We start from the raw sequence: 22,765 nt of genomic DNA on the forward strand, positions 1-22,765 counted from the left end.
TTGACCACCTTATTTCCGTTAGTTATAAACACAACAAGTTGCAGCTGTTTCATGCATCTGTTTAATTCCACACAAAACTGCAAACTCCAACTTACTACTGTGGTCGAATTATTTTTATGTGTGTAAATAATAGTGCAAAGTTCTTGTAAATTACAATATATGGGTCAAGTAAAAAAAATGCCTTTGAAGACATGTGGAACCTTGAGTCAAGTTCTCTTTGTCAGTCTGGAAGAAAAAATAAAACTACATTTGATGGCACAACTCAAAGCAGACAAATGTTGCAGTATTAAAAAGAACTAATGGAGCAGTCTTAAAAAACCAGGGCTGTCAAGTCTCACACATTTCACACTTTTTACACTCTGTCACTTCTCACATCCATTTTCTCCCACGGTGAAGAACAAATTCACGACCAAAAACATTTTGTGGGATTTAAAAGAAGAGACTGACACTACTTTCTACCCAACAACTGCGAGCCATCCGGCAATGGCAAAAACATCAACTAAATAGCTCAAAAACAAAGAACAGAAGTCAAAACATTAATAGTCCCACTTTAATGCTGCTGAAATGCTACACAACTAGAATATGAAGACATGCACGCTGATAATGGCTGTGTTTTAGATACGGCAGATTTAAGTGTGAAACTGCAAGAAGCATCCAGAAAGCTATTACATTTAATGAAGCTTTGCTAACAGATGACCTAGCATATGTTAAAGATCTGTCTGTTCTGTCTATGCTTTAAGAAAACTTAGCCGCTTGCAGAAAAAAGTACAATAATATGACCTTTATCTTCCAAGAAATAAACTTTTTCTTTCACTGTGAACAAAAAAAAAAAATCGGAAGAATATTTTCAGTTTCATTTTCCTCTCAACAATCTTGCTTCATGTTTGTCCTGCCTTTTCTCTAGGTTGGTACAGAGGCTTTTCCACCAAGAAGCCATCCATCAAGGTAGTTAAACTGCAATCTGTTTTAAATTTCAATTTCAACTAGATTTTGCAAATAATAATGAAATGTTTAATCACTTCTAATTATAAAAGCTCGGTTTCTCTGCTTAGGCTGGTGCTCCTATGACACGATCCCAGATTAAGTGGAAGATAATGATTGGATTGATGGAAATATTGCTCAGTTACACTTATTGTGTTTAGATTGTCAGCAGCAGCAATAGTCGTTGGACCAATGATTTTGTGGAAAGCATCTATTTCTTAAAGTAGGGTTTTGTTTTTCTTGTCTGCTACATAAAATTTGAGCTCAAGTGTCGAATTTTCTAAAAAAATGCAGACATTATAGTTCTGCAATAAAAGATAATTTATTTAGAAATAGTTTTTTCTGCACTTTCAAGGGGGTTGCAAGTAAATGTCGGAGACTTTGTATCATAAAAAATATTAATAATCCTCACTTTACTTAGTAGAATGTATTTTCCTTCTGTGACACTGTGATGTAGGGACTTGAAGCACAGAAATAAATCTGTCTTTGCCACAGAGACCTTGTGACCAGACAAATTACACTGTAAAAAAATGTCTCTGCATTTCCCGCAGCTGTGGTTGCCAGAATTTTACTGTACGAATATGGTAAAATTTTGTCATATTTATGCGGTAAAATTCTAGCAACCACAACTGTATTTTACTGAAAATTGGAGAGAATTATTATTTTTTTTTACAGTGCAAAGAACGTAGCTTTCATTTGACAAAAAAAGAAGTTTCCTAAACCACACTTCAAAAGTTGCATTTACAAAAGCATAATTTTAATCACCAGCCTTTGATGTTATATTTCAATGCAAGTACCAAATTTCTTTTTCATATTGGCGTAGATTAAGAGAGAGAAAAAAAGCTTACTTTAGGAAGAATAAAAAAAAACAGACATTTTAGCATATTTTTCTGGTGCTAACATGAGCTGTCGGGGGGGGAAAATGCTTACCTCTGAAACTTGAAATTGTACCACAGAATTGGTTTGATAGGGGAGGAAAAAAAAAAGAACAAGAATGAGCATCTTTTCCTTAGTGACTGTTGCAATCCAGATGTAACAATACCTCTTGCATTGTCATGTCTTTGATCAAGCAAAAATAATGTTTGAAGACAAAGGAGCCCACATTCAATTCTTGTAGTTCTCTTATTGTGTATATAATAGTTTGACAGAGGCAGAGCAGTTTGGTACTTTAATGTTCAATATGAAGATATTGATAAAGAGTTTAATGTGAAACCCAAATAGCAGAGTTTTTTTTTTTTTAATCCATCGAAGGGCTGTATACATTTTTTTCTGTCTGTACATACTTGGTTTGAGTCTAAAGTATTAGAGGCTGAGCTGTTCTATTATGTGCTGGACTGTTTTAAAGACAGCATAAAAACTGTCAGGTCCTGGTAAATGTAGGTGTTAGCAGCCACATGCTGTCCTTCTTTACTCCCATCAGCTATTTACAGTTCTCACCAACACCCCTCCATTTTGTTATGTAGTCTGCCCACATCCATTCGCCTGTGCAGTTTCACTGTGCTGAGAGAATTTTTCCTCCTTTTTCTTTTTGTTCTCACTTTGGCCAATTCTTCACATCTGGCAGATTAGAATACAAAAAAATAAAGGCATGAACTTCAGCGTCTGCAGCTGGGAACACTCAATCTCTGAGGCCTTTCCCCTGCTAAGCTGAACCACAATAGGAATCCTGCAGGCCGCTCTGCCTCCTGTTTCTGCGATTTGTAAAAGCAGTTTGAGCTTTTCATGTTGTTTCCTTTTGTGCAGAAAATGTAAACAGGCAAGAGAAAATGTCAAAATATGAAAAAAAGAAAAGAAAGAGCTGGAAATCTGAACTCTTCGTGTATGTTTTGGGTCATTAGCTAAAATGAAAAAAAAAAAAAAATCCATTATTATTTCTTTTTACCAGTGCAGCACAAAGCACATTAAGCTGCGACTCTAACATAATAAATGACTATTTTGGTTTTATAAAGCAGGGGCATTAATATAGGCCTGTCACTCTATAACAGCTCTGCTCTTTTATCCATCCACAGGGTATTTTTCCTGTCAGCTATGTCCACTTAAAGAAATCTACAGTGACAAATAGAGGGTAAGTCGCTTCATTCATATAAATCTTTAGAAGAGGGCATGCAAACGACAATCCTCTTGGTTTTTGTTTTGTTTTCCCTTTTTGGTCAAAACTGCTTGTTAAAAGTTATCGAGCTTTTTCCTGCTAACCAAAAAAAAGAAAGGTCAGACTTCCAGGTTTTCAGATTCTCAATGTATCATGTGACTAAATCTACACAATAAAATATGTCTCAAAATATTAATCTGAAAAGCACAAAAGTGCAGTTTTGGACAGAGGATGAAAATTGAACTCCAACATCAAGAAGAACCGGACCAGCTTCTGATAGTGAGTGTGGATGGATCATGTTTCCGGTTTGTTTTGCTTCTAAAGACACATGGGGCATTTTATGGGTTCCACCAATCAGAGTTAAGCAAAAAGTAAATATAATGTGTTGTACGTCAAACTGAGATTAGTAATCCACTTTAATCATAGGGAACCATATCTTTGTTATCTATTCTTGAGTATCATTATGAGGAAAGTCACTGGTTTGCAGATAATTTTAGTCATTTAACACTTCAGAGACCAAATGCAGTTCATTTTATTTGAATAGCACCATTGTCAATTGGACTCAATTGTCACACATACAATCGATTCCAGTTGAACAGAACAGCAGCTTGCAGTTCCACCAGTGTCAGCTCATTGATGTTGACATCACTATGGGCAGAAATTATTTGGCCACAGTTGCACTGATCAGAGTACGAACAGGAACAAAAAATTAGCAGGCCTTTTCACTCTTTGACTTAATTTGACATCACTCAACAGTCTGAGGCTGGCTGTTCTCTGGGACATTTGATTTTGTAGAAGTTTCACGTCACCTTGAAGGAGTATCCACACGCTTTGTTCAAGGGGTAAGAACACTTTACAAGGCACTGTAACTTTGTCCTCTAATTGTGCTGCAAGAAAGGAAGGCTTCTCACTCAAACAAGTAAAAGTGCAGACTTTCAGATACACATTATTATACTTCCTCGCTGCGGGAGCAGTTCTTTGGGAAATCTGCTCTTTGGGAAATTTGCTTCACTGTTTAATGAAGTTAATGAGGTGACACACCTACTGCATCTGCGTAGTTTTCCCAAAGCATCCCTGCCAAAGACAATCAGCCACCCACACTGTGTTACAGATGGAGATGCTCGCCTGGTACTATAAACTTTATGCAGTGCTACATTTAATTCTCTGCAGCACACTCAAGAGCTTTGCGAGCAAAGTGCAAAGCACCACAAGAGATCTGACCTTTACTGATGTGTTTCCTGTTACCAAATTACTCATACTTTCTAGAAAATAAATGAATCAAACATTTGGAGAGGCCTCCTCTTTGTCACATAATCGTATCAGAAAAGTGATGCAAGCTATGGACGAATAATGCTAAATGTTTGCTGTGGTCAGTATAACATTCTGAGCGACCACATAATGAATGTGGAAACACGGAAGGAATATCTGTTTTTTTTTTTTTTAATTTAGCGCATTGTTAAATATTCTGTCTATAACCAGACTAATTCATATTTCTGTCTAGAAATATAATAATGTTTTGCTGCATTTGTGTTGGAATACTGGGTTTCATTGGTTGATAGGTTACACAGAAAAGCCTGTTTTAGTTTTCTTGCGACCAGAGTTGGAGCCCTGGTTCAGAAAGAAGAGCAGCTAGTGCTGTAATAAAAATGATTTAGGGATCTCTCGCCTTCTTAATCTGCATGTTAACATTTCAGGCAATGGTGAACTCCACAATTTCATGATCTCTGTGTGTGCATATGTTAGAAATTATACCATAAATTTGGAGGTTGAGACGTAAATCACGTAAATCGGCAATTTATGCAGGGTCAAGTTTAGATTTTTTTCTCTTTTAACAATAAACACCTTCATTTAGGAACTGCATTTTGTGTACTTATGTTGTCTTTTAGGTACATTTGAAATGGTGTGAAAATGTGATGTCACCTTTTGACATCACTCCATGTTTTAGCTTAATGACTGGACTGTAGCTCTGGCTGTATGTTTAGCATAATTGTCCTTAAGGAAGGTAAACATTTTAATATGGCAGATTAATATGGCAGTTGGTCAAACCCTACGAGGCATTAGCAGTGCTTCGGTAGATAGCTTATACAACAATGTAACCACTGGAGAGTAATCAGTGTTGATTAAAAAAAAAATGTTTAAGCAAGATTGTGCCCATTTATTACAATAACACATCTTTAAGTCAAATTGTCTCAGAAGTACCTGAATGTAGCACAGATAGCTGTGAGGAAAATCTCTTTTCCTCTAAGTTGCATTTTATGTCATGTTTGGATGCTACAGGTAGAAAATCTGTCATCAGCTCATTTCTTTCCTGTGCCAGAGATGTTTGTTGATGTTGTTTGAGGTTCGTAATTCAGTTAAGTGGAGAGCGAGCTATATACCTTAGAGCTGAGAATCCGCCCTGTATTGTTATCACTTCATAAGGTTGTACTTTAGAGTGTTTCCCACATAAACAAACGTACTGAAGTTTGTACTGTGGCAACAGTGGAGAAGCTTATGGACTATAACTTGGAGGTTACTGTATCTCGACACACACGCACACACACACCAAAGGGCAATTCACAGTCTAAAACATTCATGGTTTTAGACTGTGGGAGGCAGCCGAAATCCTTGGAGAAAATCTACTTGGGGAGAACATGCAAACTCCATGCAGAAAGATCCCAGGGTCTCGGTCCTGGGGATTTGAACCCAGGACATTCTTGCTGCAAAGCAACATTTCTACCAGCTGCTCCACTGTGCAGCCCTATTTCTTCACCAATTATTACCATTTATGTCTATGTTATTGGAACACTTGGAGTCATAACACGCAACATGTGAAAAGCAATGTGTAATTTAAACATATATTTTTTTCTTCTTCTCCATTTTCACTCCAGGCTGTGTGAGACAGTGGTGCCTCTGGAGGATCCCATCATCACAGAGACCACCTCAACGCTGCAGGAATGGGGCATTCTGTGGAAGCAGCTCTATGTGGTCAGTAGCTATGTGTTACAGCACATTTTGCAAAAGAAAGCACATAAAACAATAACAGCGAGTACGGTTTTAACTCTACTCAGATATCCAAGGGAGCTAAAACATCAAGGGCAAGGAAACTGCATAAATTGTTGTGTAATTTGCATTTCTAGGCAGGATAGGGGGTTCTGATGGAGGCGTTTTGCTTTACCTAAACTGCAGAACTAGGTATTTACATAAAATATTACAGTGGAAGTCCCTTAAGTTTCTTTCTCACAGCATATTGATCTGACCAATGGGCTGAACTTTCTTTACAATAAATATTTGAAAAATATGTATCTATATTTACAACATGGGACTAGAGCTCGTGTTTGGGCAGATAAAGGCCGCCGTGTCCTATTTCATGGTGCGTCTTTCCGGCATTGATTGATCCTGGGCTGCTTCATGCAGCTACTGCATCCTCTTAAGATCCACTGACTCTAGTCAGGCTTTACTTGTTTGGGGGAAAAAGTGATTACTGGGAAACCAAAGCATCTTTAATCCCACTAAGTGTCGAGGGGGCAGGCAGACGTGGTTGGTGGGGTTTAGAGATTGGAGCTGAGTGGCTACGTTGCAGAGCTGGCTCTGAGTTTTTACATAACCTTTCACTGAGGACTGCTCATGCTCTGAGCAGCTAAGCAGCCGGAGGCATTGGTGTGATGATGTAACTTCCACTGAAGCTTGACTAATGTGAAGCCTTGATTTAACTGTGCTCGTTTTGTGCCCACCCCCTGAGTGGAATGGGCCGTGTTGCTATCCATAATAATAGGATGTTGCACTGGGTAGATGTTTGTAGGTTTCACCTCACTGTTGCCTATTAGGTTTGATGGTGTTACTTCAGGGAGCAATGACCTAAGCATAACTGTGTATTTCTTACAATGTGCGTAATTAGCCCTACAGAAGCGAGGCCCCAAAGGACTCATCAACCCTGACAATTTTCTTTGTTTTCACCAGCCAGCAGCCTATGAGAACATGCGGTGTTTATCCTCATTAAACTTACATGGCCATTGTGGAGCACTTAATCTTTGCATTTATGTAAACAAACCTGGGTGCTAATGTGGCTTGACGTACCATTAGGGAAAACAGAACATAGAGAAATTAAAAGTGTTGTCCTTGGTTTATGAGAAATGATGATGAAATTATGTTGAGGTCAGAGCAGACATGTAAGGGAAGTTTGTTCTGCTTAATTAGTTCATTAACAAAACCTGTGGGCTCAAAACACAGTTATACGACTTATAGGACTTACATATGCTGGCAGACGAGTGGATCAGAGCATCTTAAACGAGGCTTTATTGTCTTGATTGTGGACACAGACCTACTTAGATGCAGACATGTTGCCAGTATCAGCTTCATTCATACATGCAAAACAGGACTCTTCCCATCTACTTAGAAGCTATCACCTATAAGCTAAACAACAGAGACCTAACTATGGATATACAGTGTCTTTAAATATGGCACCCTATGGAACAAAAAAAAAACTTTAAATACTTGACAAAAGTTTGATTTTGTGTTTGTTGAGTACTTTTGGTGTCGGTTTGCACATGTGAATTAATATTCAGCAGCTTTAAATGTTTGCTGCTGCAAAATATCTGTCTCATCTGAACAAAACATATGATTACAGTATAAACCCCACTTTCAGCAAACTCAACAGGCTGCAGTTTGTGATATTTTGACAAAAGGTAATTTATTTCTAGCATGCCTTCCCAATTGCTGAAAAACTATCTGATGTGACTCAAACAATTTAGCAAATGACTGTGGGCTACGTTCTTCCAAAGCGACGTGAAAAGGATGCCATTTGCGCAGGTTATCTTGGTCTAACGCATTGTTTGACGGTCTAGAGCACATGTTTCAAAATCAAGGTTCAGGGTCCACATCCAGCCCGCCATCCAGTTTTTCTGTGGCCTTTAGTCTCAAGAGAGCCACATAAATAGAAATTTCAAGATTATAGTTTAGTGCTTAAATACTATCCAAATTACATCAATATTAAAAGATGTTCAATTTTAAAATGTACTCATCAGATGCAGAGTAGTCTATTAATATTTTAACAATTTGCTTTTAACAATACATTCTGTCCTTTGAGGACATTCGTGATCTTGACATGGCCCAAAAACAAAATTAATTTGGCACCTCTGGTCGAAAGCATTTGAGTGGCCAAAAAGTAAAAACGTCTTTGGGTGAATTTATATTATATAGTGATCCTGCTGCTGTTACATAATTATAGTTTTCCTGCTACCATTCTTTAGCTTAGTTAACCTGTTTATGTCTTAACCGAGCCGTCTTCGGCTTCTTTAATAGAAACACAAGGTGGATCTGTTTCATAAACTGCGCCATGTGATGAACGAGCTCATCGACCTGCGTCGGCAGCTCATCCAGGGCCACCTCGCTCAGGACCAGACTCGTGAGATCAAGAGGCACATCACCGTACGGCTGGACTGGGGAAACGAGTGAGTAATAATTTGACAACTGTGTTTAATCAAGTGAGTGTGGCAAATTGACGGCATCCTCGACTGTAAACATTTGTTCCTAATTGTTGGCTCCAGAAGAATCAGTTTTTATATTTTGGCAGCAGGGTGATGTACAGCGCAGGATGTGGGTGTGCGGCGGTACCTCACTGATGGAATTTCATGGTCATTTAGAAGATCAGTGACTCTGAAGCTGCTTATAGTCAATGCAAATCCGCCTGCAGGAACTTTACAGTCATCTTCTTCAAACTCCAGCTGAGCTTTCTCAGGGATCTGTAAGAGAGAAAAAAAAAAAAGATATGAGGGATTCAGCTCAGGAGCATTAGTTTGAATAAGATTGTACATTAATACACTCTTTTGTCCAACTGAAGTGCCTGAAAGAGCAGAAAAAGTCACAGAGTCTGTGATGTGTCATACTTTGCTTGTAGCATCGCTAAAGTATGCAATGAGCAGGGATCAGAGACTAGTTCTGATCTGATTTTATGGTTAAAAAAGGGTAATGTCTACATAGATATTATTTAAGCCTTTGAAGCTACAGGATCTTGCCTACTTTAGGAAATTCATTATGCTGTATAAACGTAGACTGTATATGAATGTTAATGCACCAATAAATTTACATACTGTTCCAGGTTTATTTCCATGAAGTCTTAAGTTGTTCACTTCACCAGACACTACAGCACACTTCTTGGATGTTAGTCTAGCTTTTACTGTAAAAGAGGGACTAACACACAATTAGCCTGGTGGTCACAATGTCATGCCCGATCAGTGAACATGTCTAACACCTGTAATGTGCTTTCTCTCTCTCTCTCTCTCTGTCTCTCTCTTTGTTTTATTCCCATTGATTATTTTCTATCAGGCACCTCGGCCTCGACCTCGTTCCCAGAAAAGAGTTTGAAATGGTGGATCCGGATCAGATCAGCGTGTCGGAGTTATACAAACTGGTAAAAAAAAATTACTGCTCATCTTTCACATGTTTCAAATACATGTCCGCTTCTTGGACTGTGAAATGGTGATAAAGTGTCCCTGCAGCTTGCATTAAGTGTATTTATAGCAATGACTAAGTGACTAGCACACTATGAGCTCTTGTACCTACAGTGTACCTTTGTGCTATTGCACCACTGGGATTTTCAGACAGGAAAGTGTTGTTGGATGTCTAGGGATGTGTGAATGTACTGATTATCAAACCATCCATAAGAAGATGACTCAAAAACAAAACAAAACAAAAAAAAAACAGTGAGTGAGAGAGCACGATTTTGCCTTCGGAGCCATCTCATGTTCTGTCAGCTTGTGCCTTTATTGCATGCATGTGATTCTCGCAAGTTTGATGGTTTGCTGTGAATGCAAACATAATGCAAAGTGACAGCCCCTAGTGGAGCTATAGGAAAGCCCACACATAAACATTTTTAAACATAAATTACATATTTTCCAAGCCAAAAGCCACTTGAGAGACACGCTTCTATAAATAAATAATGGCTCCAATGTAGTTTAGTTGTAGTGATGTGGGACTTCCAAACCTATACACAACCAGGGAGAGAGAGAGAGAGAGAAGACTTACTGAAGCAGATCCAATTTTAGAAACATTACAGCACAGATGTTATGAAATCTAATGTAATTCTGCTAGAGACTGTTATCTAGGAGGGAGATCCTTTCTGGTCAGTAGCTGCAGCTCCATATGCTGGTGAAAACATTGTCCAACTGCCCTGCAGCCTCCCATTATCCCATTGCCATGTTTCTCAGCTTTACACGCAGAATGTTTGTGCACTAAATGCTCTGTGCAGAAACAACAGTGTAGCTGCTCGTTGCCAGAAAGCCTCCTGACTCTGGTGATGAAAGTGAGCTTGTCTTTGGCAGGGCACAAGGCCTTGGCACCTCTTCGGATATGGGTGTTCTCTCAGGCTGCCGAGCAGAGAGCGCTTCGCCTGTGAGTGTATGTGTGGGGGCGATGCCGGCTTTGTCCTATTCCCCTGCCCACATGCTCACGTTTTGCCTCGTGTGGGCTTCTCTTTGCTCTGCAGGAACACTAGTGTAGCCGTTGTGCAGCATACGTAGGTGAAATCTTGTCAGATTTGAAGAATCGAGAGAGGCATCATCAGGCCCTTATAGTGCTTCTGAGGCTGCTGTAATGTAAATAAGTTCAGGGCTGTGTGGGATGTGTAAAAACTGAATAGAGGGATCTAACACTTCTTTCCTTTGAAATGTACTTTTTTTTTTTAGCATGTATCCAGCAGACACTGTGGTCAGCAAAGCACAAACCAGGTACAGTTGTTTTTAACGCTCTTTATTTATCAAATTGTCACACTTTTTATCCTCTTCATCTCTTCTCAACTCCCATTTTAAATCTGTTTTCCGAAAGAATATGTAACAAAAGAATATCCATATCACTTCTAGACTTCAGTTTTGGTTTTCCTGCAGCATGTTACTGGTGGCCTCTGAGTTACTCAGACCAAAGGGTGAGGGGCATTGATTCCCACTGGGATCACATATGCCCCAGTTCATGCCCCCAACTGAGAATACTTTGTCCACTAAATTTTTCTGGTGTGTGAGCATTCTGTGGCAATATGCAGCTTTGTGATCTCAGTTTTCTGTTTTTGCTACATGTTTTGTGTATGCAAGTCAAACGTGGTGCAATATTTTAAGCTGTTAGGTGTTTTTTCTTAAATCTACCTTATACTGTGAAACGAAAGTAAAATTAAGAAAGCTTTATCGTTTATGATTGTTGTCGTTTGTAAAAATCAAAGTAATACAGAAAACAAAACTGGAGATGCACCAGTCAGCCTTGTCCATCAATTTTCAACTTTAATAGGTTTAAATTTTCTTTTAAAGTTATGTATACATGGAAAAAGATGTTTCATTTTAATTATTAAATGTAACAAACACTGATGATAAAAAGTAAAATTAGATGCTCCAGGTTCTTTAGTTCATTAGCATTTTGCAAAATGCTAATTAAAATGCCCCAAAGAATAAGCCGTTTCTTGATAAATAAAAATATATATATAGTTCTTTATAATCAGATAGCATCCCTAAAGTTAAAGTTGCACCAATTAGTGCTTTCCGGAAATAATTTCCAATTTTCTTTTAGGTCTGACCAGTAAATTCTGATTTTTGTCCATTTGATTTTCTTTCTTGTGCTTGAATAGGAAGCATCACCTTCTTACATATTTTACACTGCAGCAAATACAATTTGAACCCCAGCAAAGTCAAGGTACCACAGCTTTTTTGGGGATTTTTTAAAAACCCTGTGGTGCAAGTATCACAGCTATGTTACATGACATACATCACACATAATGTGCCAGTACAGAATCGATGCAAGAACTCACCCCAGGATGTCAAAAGCTCAGAGCAGCTCAATTTGATGAACTCTGACCTATTTTCTGATTTGCACTTGGAGGCAATCATGTGCGTAGGACTTTAAATCTTCACGTCTATATCTTTCCAGTCTGGAAAATGGAAAGATTATGATGTCATTACATACAGTATGTAATTTCATACTGTATGTATGAATCTCAATGCGTAAAAACTTAACAAAAACAGTTAGCTTAACAAAAGCAATGCATTCTTCAAAAACAGAGCAGGGCTTATTGTTGCACAAAATGTTCTTTTTTCCATATTTAGACCCATATCTGTTGTTTTGTGTTCTTTAAGAAGGACAAACTAACTTGTAAAATGAAAAAAAGAAACTGCCTGGTTATCACCACTTATTCATCAAAGCATGTTTTTCTAACCTTCAAATGGTTTTTACTGATCTCAAATCAAAGCGAACCAAAGAACAAGGAGTTTGATGATGCATGTACAAACCATATGAGGTTGAATTTTTCCGTTCTTATGCATTTATTTAGCAGTAAAAAAGAGACTGATTGTTCCATCAGGAATAGCTGATCAAGGGAAAACTTTCTGACTGATTGGTGCATCGCTGCTCAAAGAAGTCCTTAATCAGAGCGTATCATGTTTCCATGAGTAGCTGCTTAATTAAATGGCTAATTTGGGCAAAACTCACTGTACAGTATGGCAGAAAAGAAAATACACATGTATTTATTTATTTCATCATATAAAAAGGACAAATGTTTGACTGTCTTTGGCATAAACTTGACTTGTTAGCGGTCACTTTCCTCTTAATTACCAGGGTGACAGCATGAGGCAGCGCCATGGCGATGGTTGTCGCATCCCTGTGTCACACCACCTCTTCATCAATCTGAAGAGCTTCACCTACAACAGCATCAGTGAAGACGCAGATGTCTTCTTCTCTCTATATGACTCTCGTGAAGCCAAACAAATCAGGTACACATACCAATCCCAATGCTAATAGAGCAGCCTCCATTGGCCCCACAGTACATACTGTATGTGTGCATAAGCTGACAGACACAGTTAGACACACACGCTGTCTCAGTCCAGCAGATTGACTTAGGCACTTTGTGGCTGACAGACTCTCTGAAACTGTGAATTGGCTTCTCTTGCAGTGAGAAGTTCATGGTGAAACTGAATAAAAATGGAGGACCAAAGAATCCAGAGAAAGTTGATCGCCTTTGTGCACTCTTTACGGTGAGAAACTTTCTATTTTGACATTTGATGCCTTGTGAAAATGTTCCCAGACCTTGAAAATGATCGTATTTTGTCATGATATATTTACACGCCATATATATATATATTTTTTTTACATTCAAAAGGTGGCTGAGGAGATAAGTGAACCTGTGTATTTAGGGCCTCCAGACCAGTAGAGGGCCTCAGAGCTCTTAATTTTTTAGACAATATTGTATCTCAGAATTTTGAGCTAAAGTTAGCAAGAATGAGCAAATTTTGACTTTAAATTAACGTTAACTTGTACAGCATGTTGAAAACATGGTTCACTGGGTATGACTACAACATTAAATGAGTAAATGGGAAATAACCCAATCCTTACAATACATTTTCAACTTTTACCGTCGAAACACATCGCTAAACAGGCTATATAGGGAATTCATTGTTGGCCTACTTGTTAAATCTATAGATAATATTTGCAGGTGGGTCCTCCAAATCAAATTATGTTGAGGATTCTGCCCTGTCAACATTTGGCCGGCTTCTGCATTAGTCTCATAAAATGTATTGAAGTTTGATTTTGTAATGTGATAAAATGTGAGGAATATTTTACCATTTCTTATTCTAATAATCCAATATATTATATTATTTTTTCTTCCATAGGACCTAAGCAGTAAAGACTTGAAGAGAGACCTGTACATTGTTGCACATGTAATAAGAACTGGTAAACACAAAGAACAAACTCACTTTCTGGAGGATTAAGATCTTGTTGTATTCCTCTCAGGCACTGTCTCCTTGTTTTGTTTCCAGGTCGTATGCTGCTGAATGACTCAAAGAAAGGCCCGCCACACGTCCAGTATAGACGACCTTATGGATGTGCCGTGCTTGCCATGAGCGATGTTTTCCACACCATTACAGACCTCAAAGAGGAGAAGGACTTTGTACTCAAAGTTTACACGTGAGTATGCCGCTGAAGCTACTTGTCTGCTTTTATTTTTCTCTGATATCCCTGATGAAAATGTTGTTCCTCTCAAGTTTGCTTGGCTCACTTTGCAGTTTGGCTGTGTGTCCTTTCGGAAATAAAAGTTATAAACTCTCTGCAGTAATTAATGCATAAGTGTGGATTTTGTTTTGTACGTGTGTGAAAGCCTGTTTCTTCAGTGTTGGTGCTGGTGTGTTTTGACCGGAATGATAATGAAGTGTCCTTTGGAAAATCAATAGCTCCTCGCCCTGGGTTGGATATAGGGCACCTGGCATGTTGTGAATCTGGCTTCTGCTGTTAGGCTTCGCCACAGATAGCTGTTCCTTTCCACCGGCCAAGAAAGTGGAGGAGGGAGATGGAGAGGAAGAGGCAAAGAGATGGAGCGGGATGACAGAAAGATAATTGAGCAAAGTTAGAGGACAAAGCAACATAACACCAAGCTCAGCATATTTTCTCATCAGTCAACAGCTTAAATGTCACCTTGTTGCCTCCTCTGTGGGTCAGAGGTCATTCACGCACTTATTCCATTTAGTTGCATTAGGACAACACCACGGCACCGCGTGAAAGAAAGATTTCTTGAACAGAGAGCTTATGTCTTTATTGGATTTCTCTGGCAACGTGAAGAGCTCCTCCTTTTAAAAAAGTAAGCAGTGATTCAGTGCTGCTGCCTCCAAACTGTCGGCTCCTATAAGGCTCCAGTCTGTGCATTTCCTCGTGCCTTTCCCAGGGGCCTTTGGGCCCTCAGTAATGAAAAAGGCTGGTAGAGAGCTGGCTGTCAGGTTTGCTTAGTGAGCTGTGCATTTGGGCTAATGTGCTGCTTGATAGCAACTCCCCCTGCTGCTACCTTTTCTCCAGGAGGAAGTCTGCTCTGGGACGCATGCTGTTCATGTGGTCCCCGTGCACACAGTCCTAAAACCTCCATCTGGATTTAGAAGCGGGTGAGCTGTAAACAGCCCTGTCCGACTCTCTTTCTCCCCAGCTGCAACAACGAAAATGAGTGGTACCAGGTCCACGAGAACATCATCCGCAAGTCCAACACCAAGTACTCAGCTCCCAGCACCAATTATGGTAAACGTGTTTTCTGATCACAAACCTTCTAGGTTATTGTTAGGAAACATTTCTTGACTCGTCAGTTATGTACTGTGCACATTTTTCCACCGATAGGTTTAGTCTGAGATTATCACACTGTAAAAATACAGAAGAGATTAATATTGATTTAAATGTATTTATAGAGAACAAACTGAATCTGTACATTTGGGAAACTGTAAACCTTTTATTTTATTACAACCACCCTGACAACTACTAATGCAGCAGTTACTTAGAAAAACAGCTGTCCAACTAGTTTGGATATTTGCTGACATAGCAGATAGTTGATTAACAACCAAGTATCAACATTTAAAAACATAAAATCATAGAGTTTATGCTGTAGATGGACACAGTTGAGCTTTTTGAAGCCAGTGAAAGAGTTTGTTGACCCTGTGCTTTTTCTAATTACCAGCAGGGGGTTATAATACTGGTAGCAAAAAGAAGTCAGAGCACATCTGCTGCATTGGCATACCTTTAAATCACAAACCAGCTTGATATTACAAATAGTTGTGCCTATGTTTATTCTTTACATTACCATTTGTAAATTTTCTTTATAGGTGTAATTAATTTTCCCATTTAGAGTGAAAGTGGTAATTAAAGATTTGGTTTCCTTCTCTTTGACAAGTCGTTGCCATGTGTGCGTCGTGAAGACTATCTGGGATCAGTTGCAAATATTCAATGATTTCAAATTTTAATTAATATTTATATTTAAATTCTTTCTAAGAATATGGCAACAATTGATAATAACTTAACATTTTCCCCTCTCTTTGTTCGGGCTCTGATCGCATCTCTATGGCCATTTCTTCTCTATCCTGACAACATCCTGACTGTTGTCCTTTAAAAATCCCACCTCTTTCTTCTTTTCTGTTCTTGTTTAATCTTCCTCAATTTTTTTTACTTTCTTATCTTTATTTGTCCTCTTTCCTCAACCCTCCCATTCACCCTCCCACATCCACATGTGGCCACTAAAACCCCCCGCTGCCACTTTCTGCAGGCCTCATCATTTCCCTGCAGCTGCTGCGAGGTGAGCTGGAGCAGATCAGACGGGAGAACCAGGCTGTGTTCAACAGGGCGTTGGCGCTCACACGCAAACTGGGTTTCCCAGATATCATCTTGCCAGGTAAAGAGGCAAAGAGCAGCAGGGGGTAGGGGGTGCAGACAGGAGGGGGAGCCCAAAGGCCAGATGGCTCAGAGGAAAGGAAGGAGGGGAAGGTCACAGATGCTGGTAAACAGGAAGCACTTGAATGTCGAAGTGGATAGAGCAGGAGAGATGTAAGACAGAATTGGAGAAAACAGCAGGAAACAGAGGTCTGCAGAGAGGAACGTATAATTGGAAACAGTAACTTGTGTTGTTTGGTTTAGATTTATGGAGATTTTTTTCCAACAATGCATGAGATTAAAAGCTATAGCTCAGCTGCTAAGCTTATTTACAGAGCTGTGAAAAAGTATTTGATCCCTAAACCCAAAGATTGGTTGGTGTAACGACTGCCTTCAGGTCTTTACAATAAATCTTTCATCAGGCCCAGACCACCATACAACCACCACTATGTTAGACTGTAGATATGATATTGTGGGCTCTTTTTCTTGCTGTCTCCCATACTGTATCATCTCTCTCACTCTATCAGCTTCCTTCAGTGATGTTCTTTTTCTGAAGTGCTGTGCCAGATGCAACATTTTTAAAATGTTACACTTTCCTTGTTTTGTCCGTCGACATAATGGTATTTCCAAAGTCTTAAAAGGTCATCACAATATTTTTTTGGTAAATATTAGACAGAGACAAAGTCAAGGTTTTAACCTCTCTTATGGAGACCATTTTTGTACAGTCTCCTCCTTGTTGTTGAGTCACGAACACTGACCTTAAATAACTGGAGCAGCTGCAGCCTCCAGTGCTTCAGATGTTCTCGGTTCTTTTCTGATATCCTGGATCAGTTGTCAATGCACTAATGTTGGTAGGTCAAACACTCCTGGAAAGGCTCTCCTCTTTTCTATGATTTCTCTTAGAATAATAGCCTTTTGTATCTTACAGCCTTCATAGCTTTGTGATCCTTTCCAGACTGATAGTTATTCATGACATTGTCATCTTTTCTTGACGTTCTTTAGACTGGGGCATGATGTGCTGTTGTTTTTAGATATTTTAGCCTACTTCATGTTGTCAGACAGGTTCTGTTTAGGTGAATAGTCATGCCTGAGTGTGGCTTGTGAAACTGGAGCTAGCTTAAATAAATGTGGTTTATCACAGTTAATTGATGAGGTAACATGGGTAAACTAACACTGATGTTTTCAACTACGTTGCAGATTTACTCAGGTTATGAAATTATTTCGGTCATCCAAAACATGTGTGACCAATAAATAGACAAAGAAAATCTGTAAAGAGGCACAAAGGGCACCAGTCCTCAAGCTCAAAGACAGTGAGGCTTGAGTTTATCTCGGAGTACAGCATTCGTTCACGATGTGGTTCTTTGTTTGTACTGACCATCTACAATTCGTTCCTCTCCTCTCCACTCCTGCTTCTCTCTGCTTCACTTGAAATACCTCCCCAATATCTCTCCTTGTGAGTCATCTGTCCCAAAGGAAATGGCTTTGATATAAATAACAATAATCAGATTTTATAAATAACAGCAATATCTTTCACCAGTGTTGCCTCTGATGTTTGTCTCAATAAACACTGACCTTACAAAAAGGTGCTGAGGCAGTCATGAGGCCGCGCGTGCTTCAACTCAGCAGGGTCATCTTGAATTAAAAAGAACAGTGGCGTAGAATGTGATTCACGAAGATTATTTATTCATGTTGACCAAGCGGAGTTCACGTGTGGAGCAGATGAAGGAGACATTTTCACGGTCTACTTTTTTGGGAGAGGTTCTACTTCCCTTATGTAGCTTTAATCCAGTTTACTTTTTAATTGTCTAAAAAAAAAAAAAAAAAAAAAAAAGAAAAGAACATCAGTTGTAGCTCCCTCTGGAGCTATAAGAGGCTCAATATTATGGGATGGATGTGTAAAATTAGTGCAGTTGCCTTTAAACAAAGCATCTTCAAACTTTTAATTGCCTCAGGTGATACACGCAATGACCTGTATCTGACCCTGGAACGAGGGGAGTTTGAGAGGGGTGGCAAGAGTGTCCAGAAGAACATTGAAGTCACCCTGTATGTTCTCTACGCTGACGGGGACACGCTCAAAGTATGACACACACGTGCATCACTTCTCATATCCCATATCATCAGTATGTGAGTAAGAGCGAGCCTGACCTTCTTCCCATGCTTCTTTTCCCTCTGCAGGACTGCATCAGTTTGGGCACCGGCGAGCCGAGCACCTCGGAGTATCGCTCGTTCGTTCTTTACCACAACAACAGCCCTCGCTGGAGCGAGATGGTCAAGCTGCCCATCCCTATCGACCGTTTCAGGGGGTCCCACCTTCGCTTTGAGTTCAGACACTGTTCAAGTGAGTCACAACTGTAGCTCTGTCACAATCAAACCCTCTGGGGAAAAGAAAAAGCAAAATCGGCGCTATCCAAACATGTGCATGAGGCATGATATCATGTTCTTCTTTTCAGCTAAAGACAAAGGAGAGAAAAAGTTGTTTGGTTTTGCCTTCACTCCTCTGATGAGAGAGGATGGGACCACACTCTCAGACGAGGTCCATGAGCTGTATGTGTACAAGGTACGGCGATCCCATAACACTCACATTGGATGTATATTTAGCTTGAATTAACTTGTATCGTCTTCACATCTTATACTTTTTTTTAAATCACGCTTTGCAATGGAAAATATGAACTTTAAAAAAAAAAATCAACTTCAGATCCTTTCTGCTCTTCCATCTATGAACTCAACAGCCATGTATGACTGATCCAAAAATATCTCACAACAAGCTTGGCCCAGGGCTGTTGTCTGTCATTTTCTTGTGTTATCTGTCTTCCCTTGTGCAGTTTGATCTCTCTCAACTCTGGACACTTTGTTCTCCAAAGAATGCTTAGAAAGACGGGCAGGTGCTAACATGCTAGCATGTATTGTAGCTCTAAGAAGTGGTTCAGAAACACGCTGAAGCAATAAAATAAATAATTGTATATCTATAGTAGTTGCTGTGTAATTACTAACACTATAAGAGTATTCAAGTGATTAACATCTACGTTTTAGATACCAAATAATTCCAGTTTGTTCTGTTTGCTTTTTTGGAATCCTAGTTGATAAATATTTAAACGGTGCACTTAATTGAAAATGTGTGCATTGCGAGGGTTATTACCTTTTTCTGCAGTTAGTCTGTGGTGTCCCACCAGTTTTCTGCAGAAATGATCTGCTTCATTGAATCAACTAAATGGTTTTGAACTCACATGCGACTCACAAAACAGGTTCATTGAGTTTATGGCCAAAACCAGAGAACCTGTTACTTAATAACTGCTAGAACTAAAGACGTCACGAACATTTACCTGCTTATTTTTATTTTTGTTTGTATAAATGAAAGTGAATTGTTGCTTCTATTTCTGAATTAATAATAGATAAAGTACAGGCTCTTGGTCTGTTGAGTGTAAGTATTCTCTGCACTCTTTCAATGTGTGCATATATTAGGATTTTAGATTAATATCTTTTGCTTCTTAAAAAATGTATTCTTTATTCAATTTATGTTTAAAATGTATTTCAGTGTCACATTTCAAATTAATAATTAATTGTCTTAGTTTTTCAGTGACACACTACTAATATGCTGAATTTGCCCTACAAGCAACTATGAAACACATCAATAAACCAAAACATTCATGAAGTTCCTATAAAGGTCGTTTTGCTGTGAAATGTTTTTCCAAACTTGAGCAGTCCTTTCCCATGTCCGTCCTTCATTAGTGTGATGAAAATGCCACATTCAGCAACCAGGGGCTGTACCTGAGCCTCCCCTGCTGCAAGGAGGACTTCAACAGCTGCCCCAACCTGCCAGCCAACCTGCCTTTCCAGAGGAGCCCTAAAGAAACATTCTGGGTCTCCACCATCCTCTGCTCCACAAAACTCACTCAGAACGGTAATTTACCAGCTAACACACCAGTCCTCCATATTTCATACTTGATTCAACTCATCAAATGTTGGTTTACTTTAATTTTTAGTGGACCTCCTGGCCCTCCTGAACTGGAAGGCCCATCCGGACAGGGTGTTGGACATCCTTGGTCGACTGCGACAGATCAGCGGCGAGGAGATTGTGAAGGTCATCACACCATTATTTCTGAGACGATGAGGAATGAATGGATTATTTACCTTCTTTCTTAACTTTATACAGCAATTCTCGCCATCACTGGCATTCCTGGTAAAAAATGTTACAACCTCGAGAAACACGTTTATCTGTTTTACTGTCAAACAATCTGAAACTGAAAAATAAAAAGAATAATTGAACCTTTGAGTACAGTGGGGAATTTTACATGAAATAAAATGCAGTACATAGAATTATTGACATTCTTGCTATTTATATGTTTTGAAATCTCCTTTTGTCGATAGAAGAGCACTTAGACTAATCTTTAACATTTCCCAAGAAAGTAATCGTTCACCTTTTGTCTTTGCACAATCTCTCAATCGATTATGCAGAGATTTCCTCTCATACTCTTTTTCTCTTCAGCTCTGCTCAGGTTTTCTATGAGATTTATATCTGGGGGCTGCGAAGCCTATTGAAGAAGGTTAATTTTGTGCCCGGTGAACCATTTGTGATCTGAAGTGGCCATATGATTTAGATCGTAATCCATCAGAAAGACCCAGTGAAGACCCATTTCCAGTTTTCAAGTAGAGTCGACCACATCTTTTATGTAACCAAGTCGTTTAACCCTCCAGCAGCCTTAGCGTGACACTCAGGAAGAGAGCGGAAAACGTCACGGTCAGACAGCGGGGAAGTGGGTGAGGGGGGAGGGGCTTGTCCCGTCAGACCGTCAATTTCCAAAACCACACCAAAAAAAATCTTGTAAAAGCACAGGGTCACACAGGGTCAGTACGACGAATGGCTATGAGAAAGTTGACATCAACATTCAATGATTACTGATCGGAAACTCACAGACACTGATGAGATTAAAAAAAGTGTTTTCTACATCTTTCATATTCTGAATACATGGAAATGCATTTAAGACTGCTGTTAGGTCATATTATAATTTCAGAATAAATGAAAACGTGTTACATTTTAAACCGAAGGGGCTATAATTTTTTTTAGGTTCTTTTGATTCTGTTTTAGATCATGCCACAGTTGTTTTGACATTATTACTTTTTCCCCCATCGCAGTTCCTGAGAGATGTCCTGGATACACTTTTCTGTCTTTTAGACGACAACACGGACAAATACGGACCGCTCGTTTTCCAGTCTCTGGTAGGGGCATCCAAAGAACGCAGCTGGGATCACACATTAAATCATGTCTTGTGACTTTTCTGCAGAGGAGATGGGATGTAACGTGTATATCTGTGTTCGCAGGTGTTCATCATTAACCTGCTCAGGGACAGCCGGTTCTACCACTTCAGACCAGTAATAGACTCCTACATCCAAAACCACTTTGCCGGCGCTTTGGCGTACAAGTAAAGCAAATCTGACCCTATTCTTCTCTCAATCTGCAGCTTGTTTAAAACTTTTTTTTTTTTTTTTTTCATTTATGATGTCTGTGAAGTTTCTTAACTCCAGCTAATTTGTCTGCAGAGAATTGATTCGATGCCTGAAGTGGTACATGGACCGCTCGGCTGAGGTAGTCCGGCAGGACCACATACAGGAAGCGATGAGGGTAAAGTATCACACTCGCTTCCTCGTTCTTCCGATCAGGCTCCTTCAGTGGGGATTAATTAGCTCCGAAAGAGGAAATGGTCAAACAGAAACGGAGCTGATAAGAAGTAATGCAACACCACAGGAGGAACTCGGGGAGTAAATTCCCTGCACAATTTATTTGAAAGGAAGTCATTGTGAAGCTCTGCGGGTATTGATGGGAAGAGTGCGGCCTTTTCATGTGGCCTTTGTGACAAGATAATGGTAAAAGATATTTCACCGCACTGCCCGATTGCAATCATTTCTTTCATATATTGATTTTTAACCTTAAACTGATTTGGTGGTCAGGCCTGCTTCCTCTGCCAGGGATCTAAAAGTATGAGATGACATGTACGGTGGGTTATCTGATTGTTTGTCTCCGTCCGTATCCTGCACTTAATTCACCACAGGCACTGGAGTACCTGTTCAAGTTCATAGTCCAGTCTCGCATCCTGTACTCGAGGGCCACCTGTGGGATGGAGGAGGAGCAGTTCAGGGCCAGCATCCAGGAGCTTTTCCAGTCAATCCGCTTTGTCCTGAGTCTGGACAGCCGCAGCTCAGAGAATCTTGTCTTCACACAGGTTAGACAGATCCTGTCAAACGTTTTCACTGTTTGGGGTTCAAAATACACACGGTACAAATGTGTAACCGCTTCGGAGGTGACAATGCTATTACAAGCACGGTGGTACATTTCAAGTGTTTGCATTTCATGTTTCCGGCTGATTTATCGTTGAGTATCGCAAATAGAAACATATTCCTGTGAGGGTTGTTTTATTTATAGTAGCATCCAAATTGTCCAGATTAATTGGTCTATCATATTCCTCTTGACTGTGATCCTCATCTGAAAACTTGACTTTGGATCTCTGAGCATTAGTGTAGTCCTTTTTCTTCTTAGCTCAGGTACAATGTCTCTGACTTTGTCTCTAGTTCAGGAGTGGT

The 22,765-nt window shown here is 39.5% G+C and overlaps 1 protein-coding gene across 1 annotated transcript in view; it reads left to right on the forward strand.

The window, feature by feature from the left end:
• Nucleotides 1-827: 827 nt before the first annotated feature.
• Nucleotides 828-22,765, forward strand: part of LOC103141888 (dedicator of cytokinesis protein 3-like) — a gene marked incomplete at its 5' end in the record, with an annotated part of 43,121 nt that continues 21,183 nt past the window's right edge. Inside the window, 21 exons of the mRNA XM_016674112.1 lie at nt 828-945; nt 2,991-3,046; nt 5,941-6,037; nt 8,351-8,499; nt 9,374-9,458; nt 10,732-10,773; nt 12,638-12,792; nt 12,972-13,053; nt 13,690-13,750; nt 13,837-13,984; nt 14,988-15,076; nt 16,089-16,214; nt 18,145-18,269; nt 18,368-18,530; nt 18,643-18,749; nt 19,919-20,090; nt 20,173-20,270; nt 21,323-21,406; nt 21,509-21,609; nt 21,728-21,809; nt 22,237-22,407. Coding sequence (XP_016529598.1) covers nt 828-945; nt 2,991-3,046; nt 5,941-6,037; nt 8,351-8,499; nt 9,374-9,458; nt 10,732-10,773; nt 12,638-12,792; nt 12,972-13,053; nt 13,690-13,750; nt 13,837-13,984; nt 14,988-15,076; nt 16,089-16,214; nt 18,145-18,269; nt 18,368-18,530; nt 18,643-18,749; nt 19,919-20,090; nt 20,173-20,270; nt 21,323-21,406; nt 21,509-21,609; nt 21,728-21,809; nt 22,237-22,407 — 2,311 coding nt within the window. The remainder of the gene's footprint in view (nt 946-2,990; nt 3,047-5,940; nt 6,038-8,350; nt 8,500-9,373; nt 9,459-10,731; nt 10,774-12,637; nt 12,793-12,971; nt 13,054-13,689; nt 13,751-13,836; nt 13,985-14,987; nt 15,077-16,088; nt 16,215-18,144; nt 18,270-18,367; nt 18,531-18,642; nt 18,750-19,918; nt 20,091-20,172; nt 20,271-21,322; nt 21,407-21,508; nt 21,610-21,727; nt 21,810-22,236; nt 22,408-22,765) is intronic.

Source organism: Poecilia formosa, unplaced genomic scaffold (assembly GCF_000485575.1).
Source record: "Poecilia formosa unplaced genomic scaffold, Poecilia_formosa-5.1.2 Scaffold90, whole genome shotgun sequence".
Classification (NCBI taxonomy): Eukaryota; Metazoa; Chordata; class Actinopteri; order Cyprinodontiformes; family Poeciliidae; genus Poecilia; species Poecilia formosa.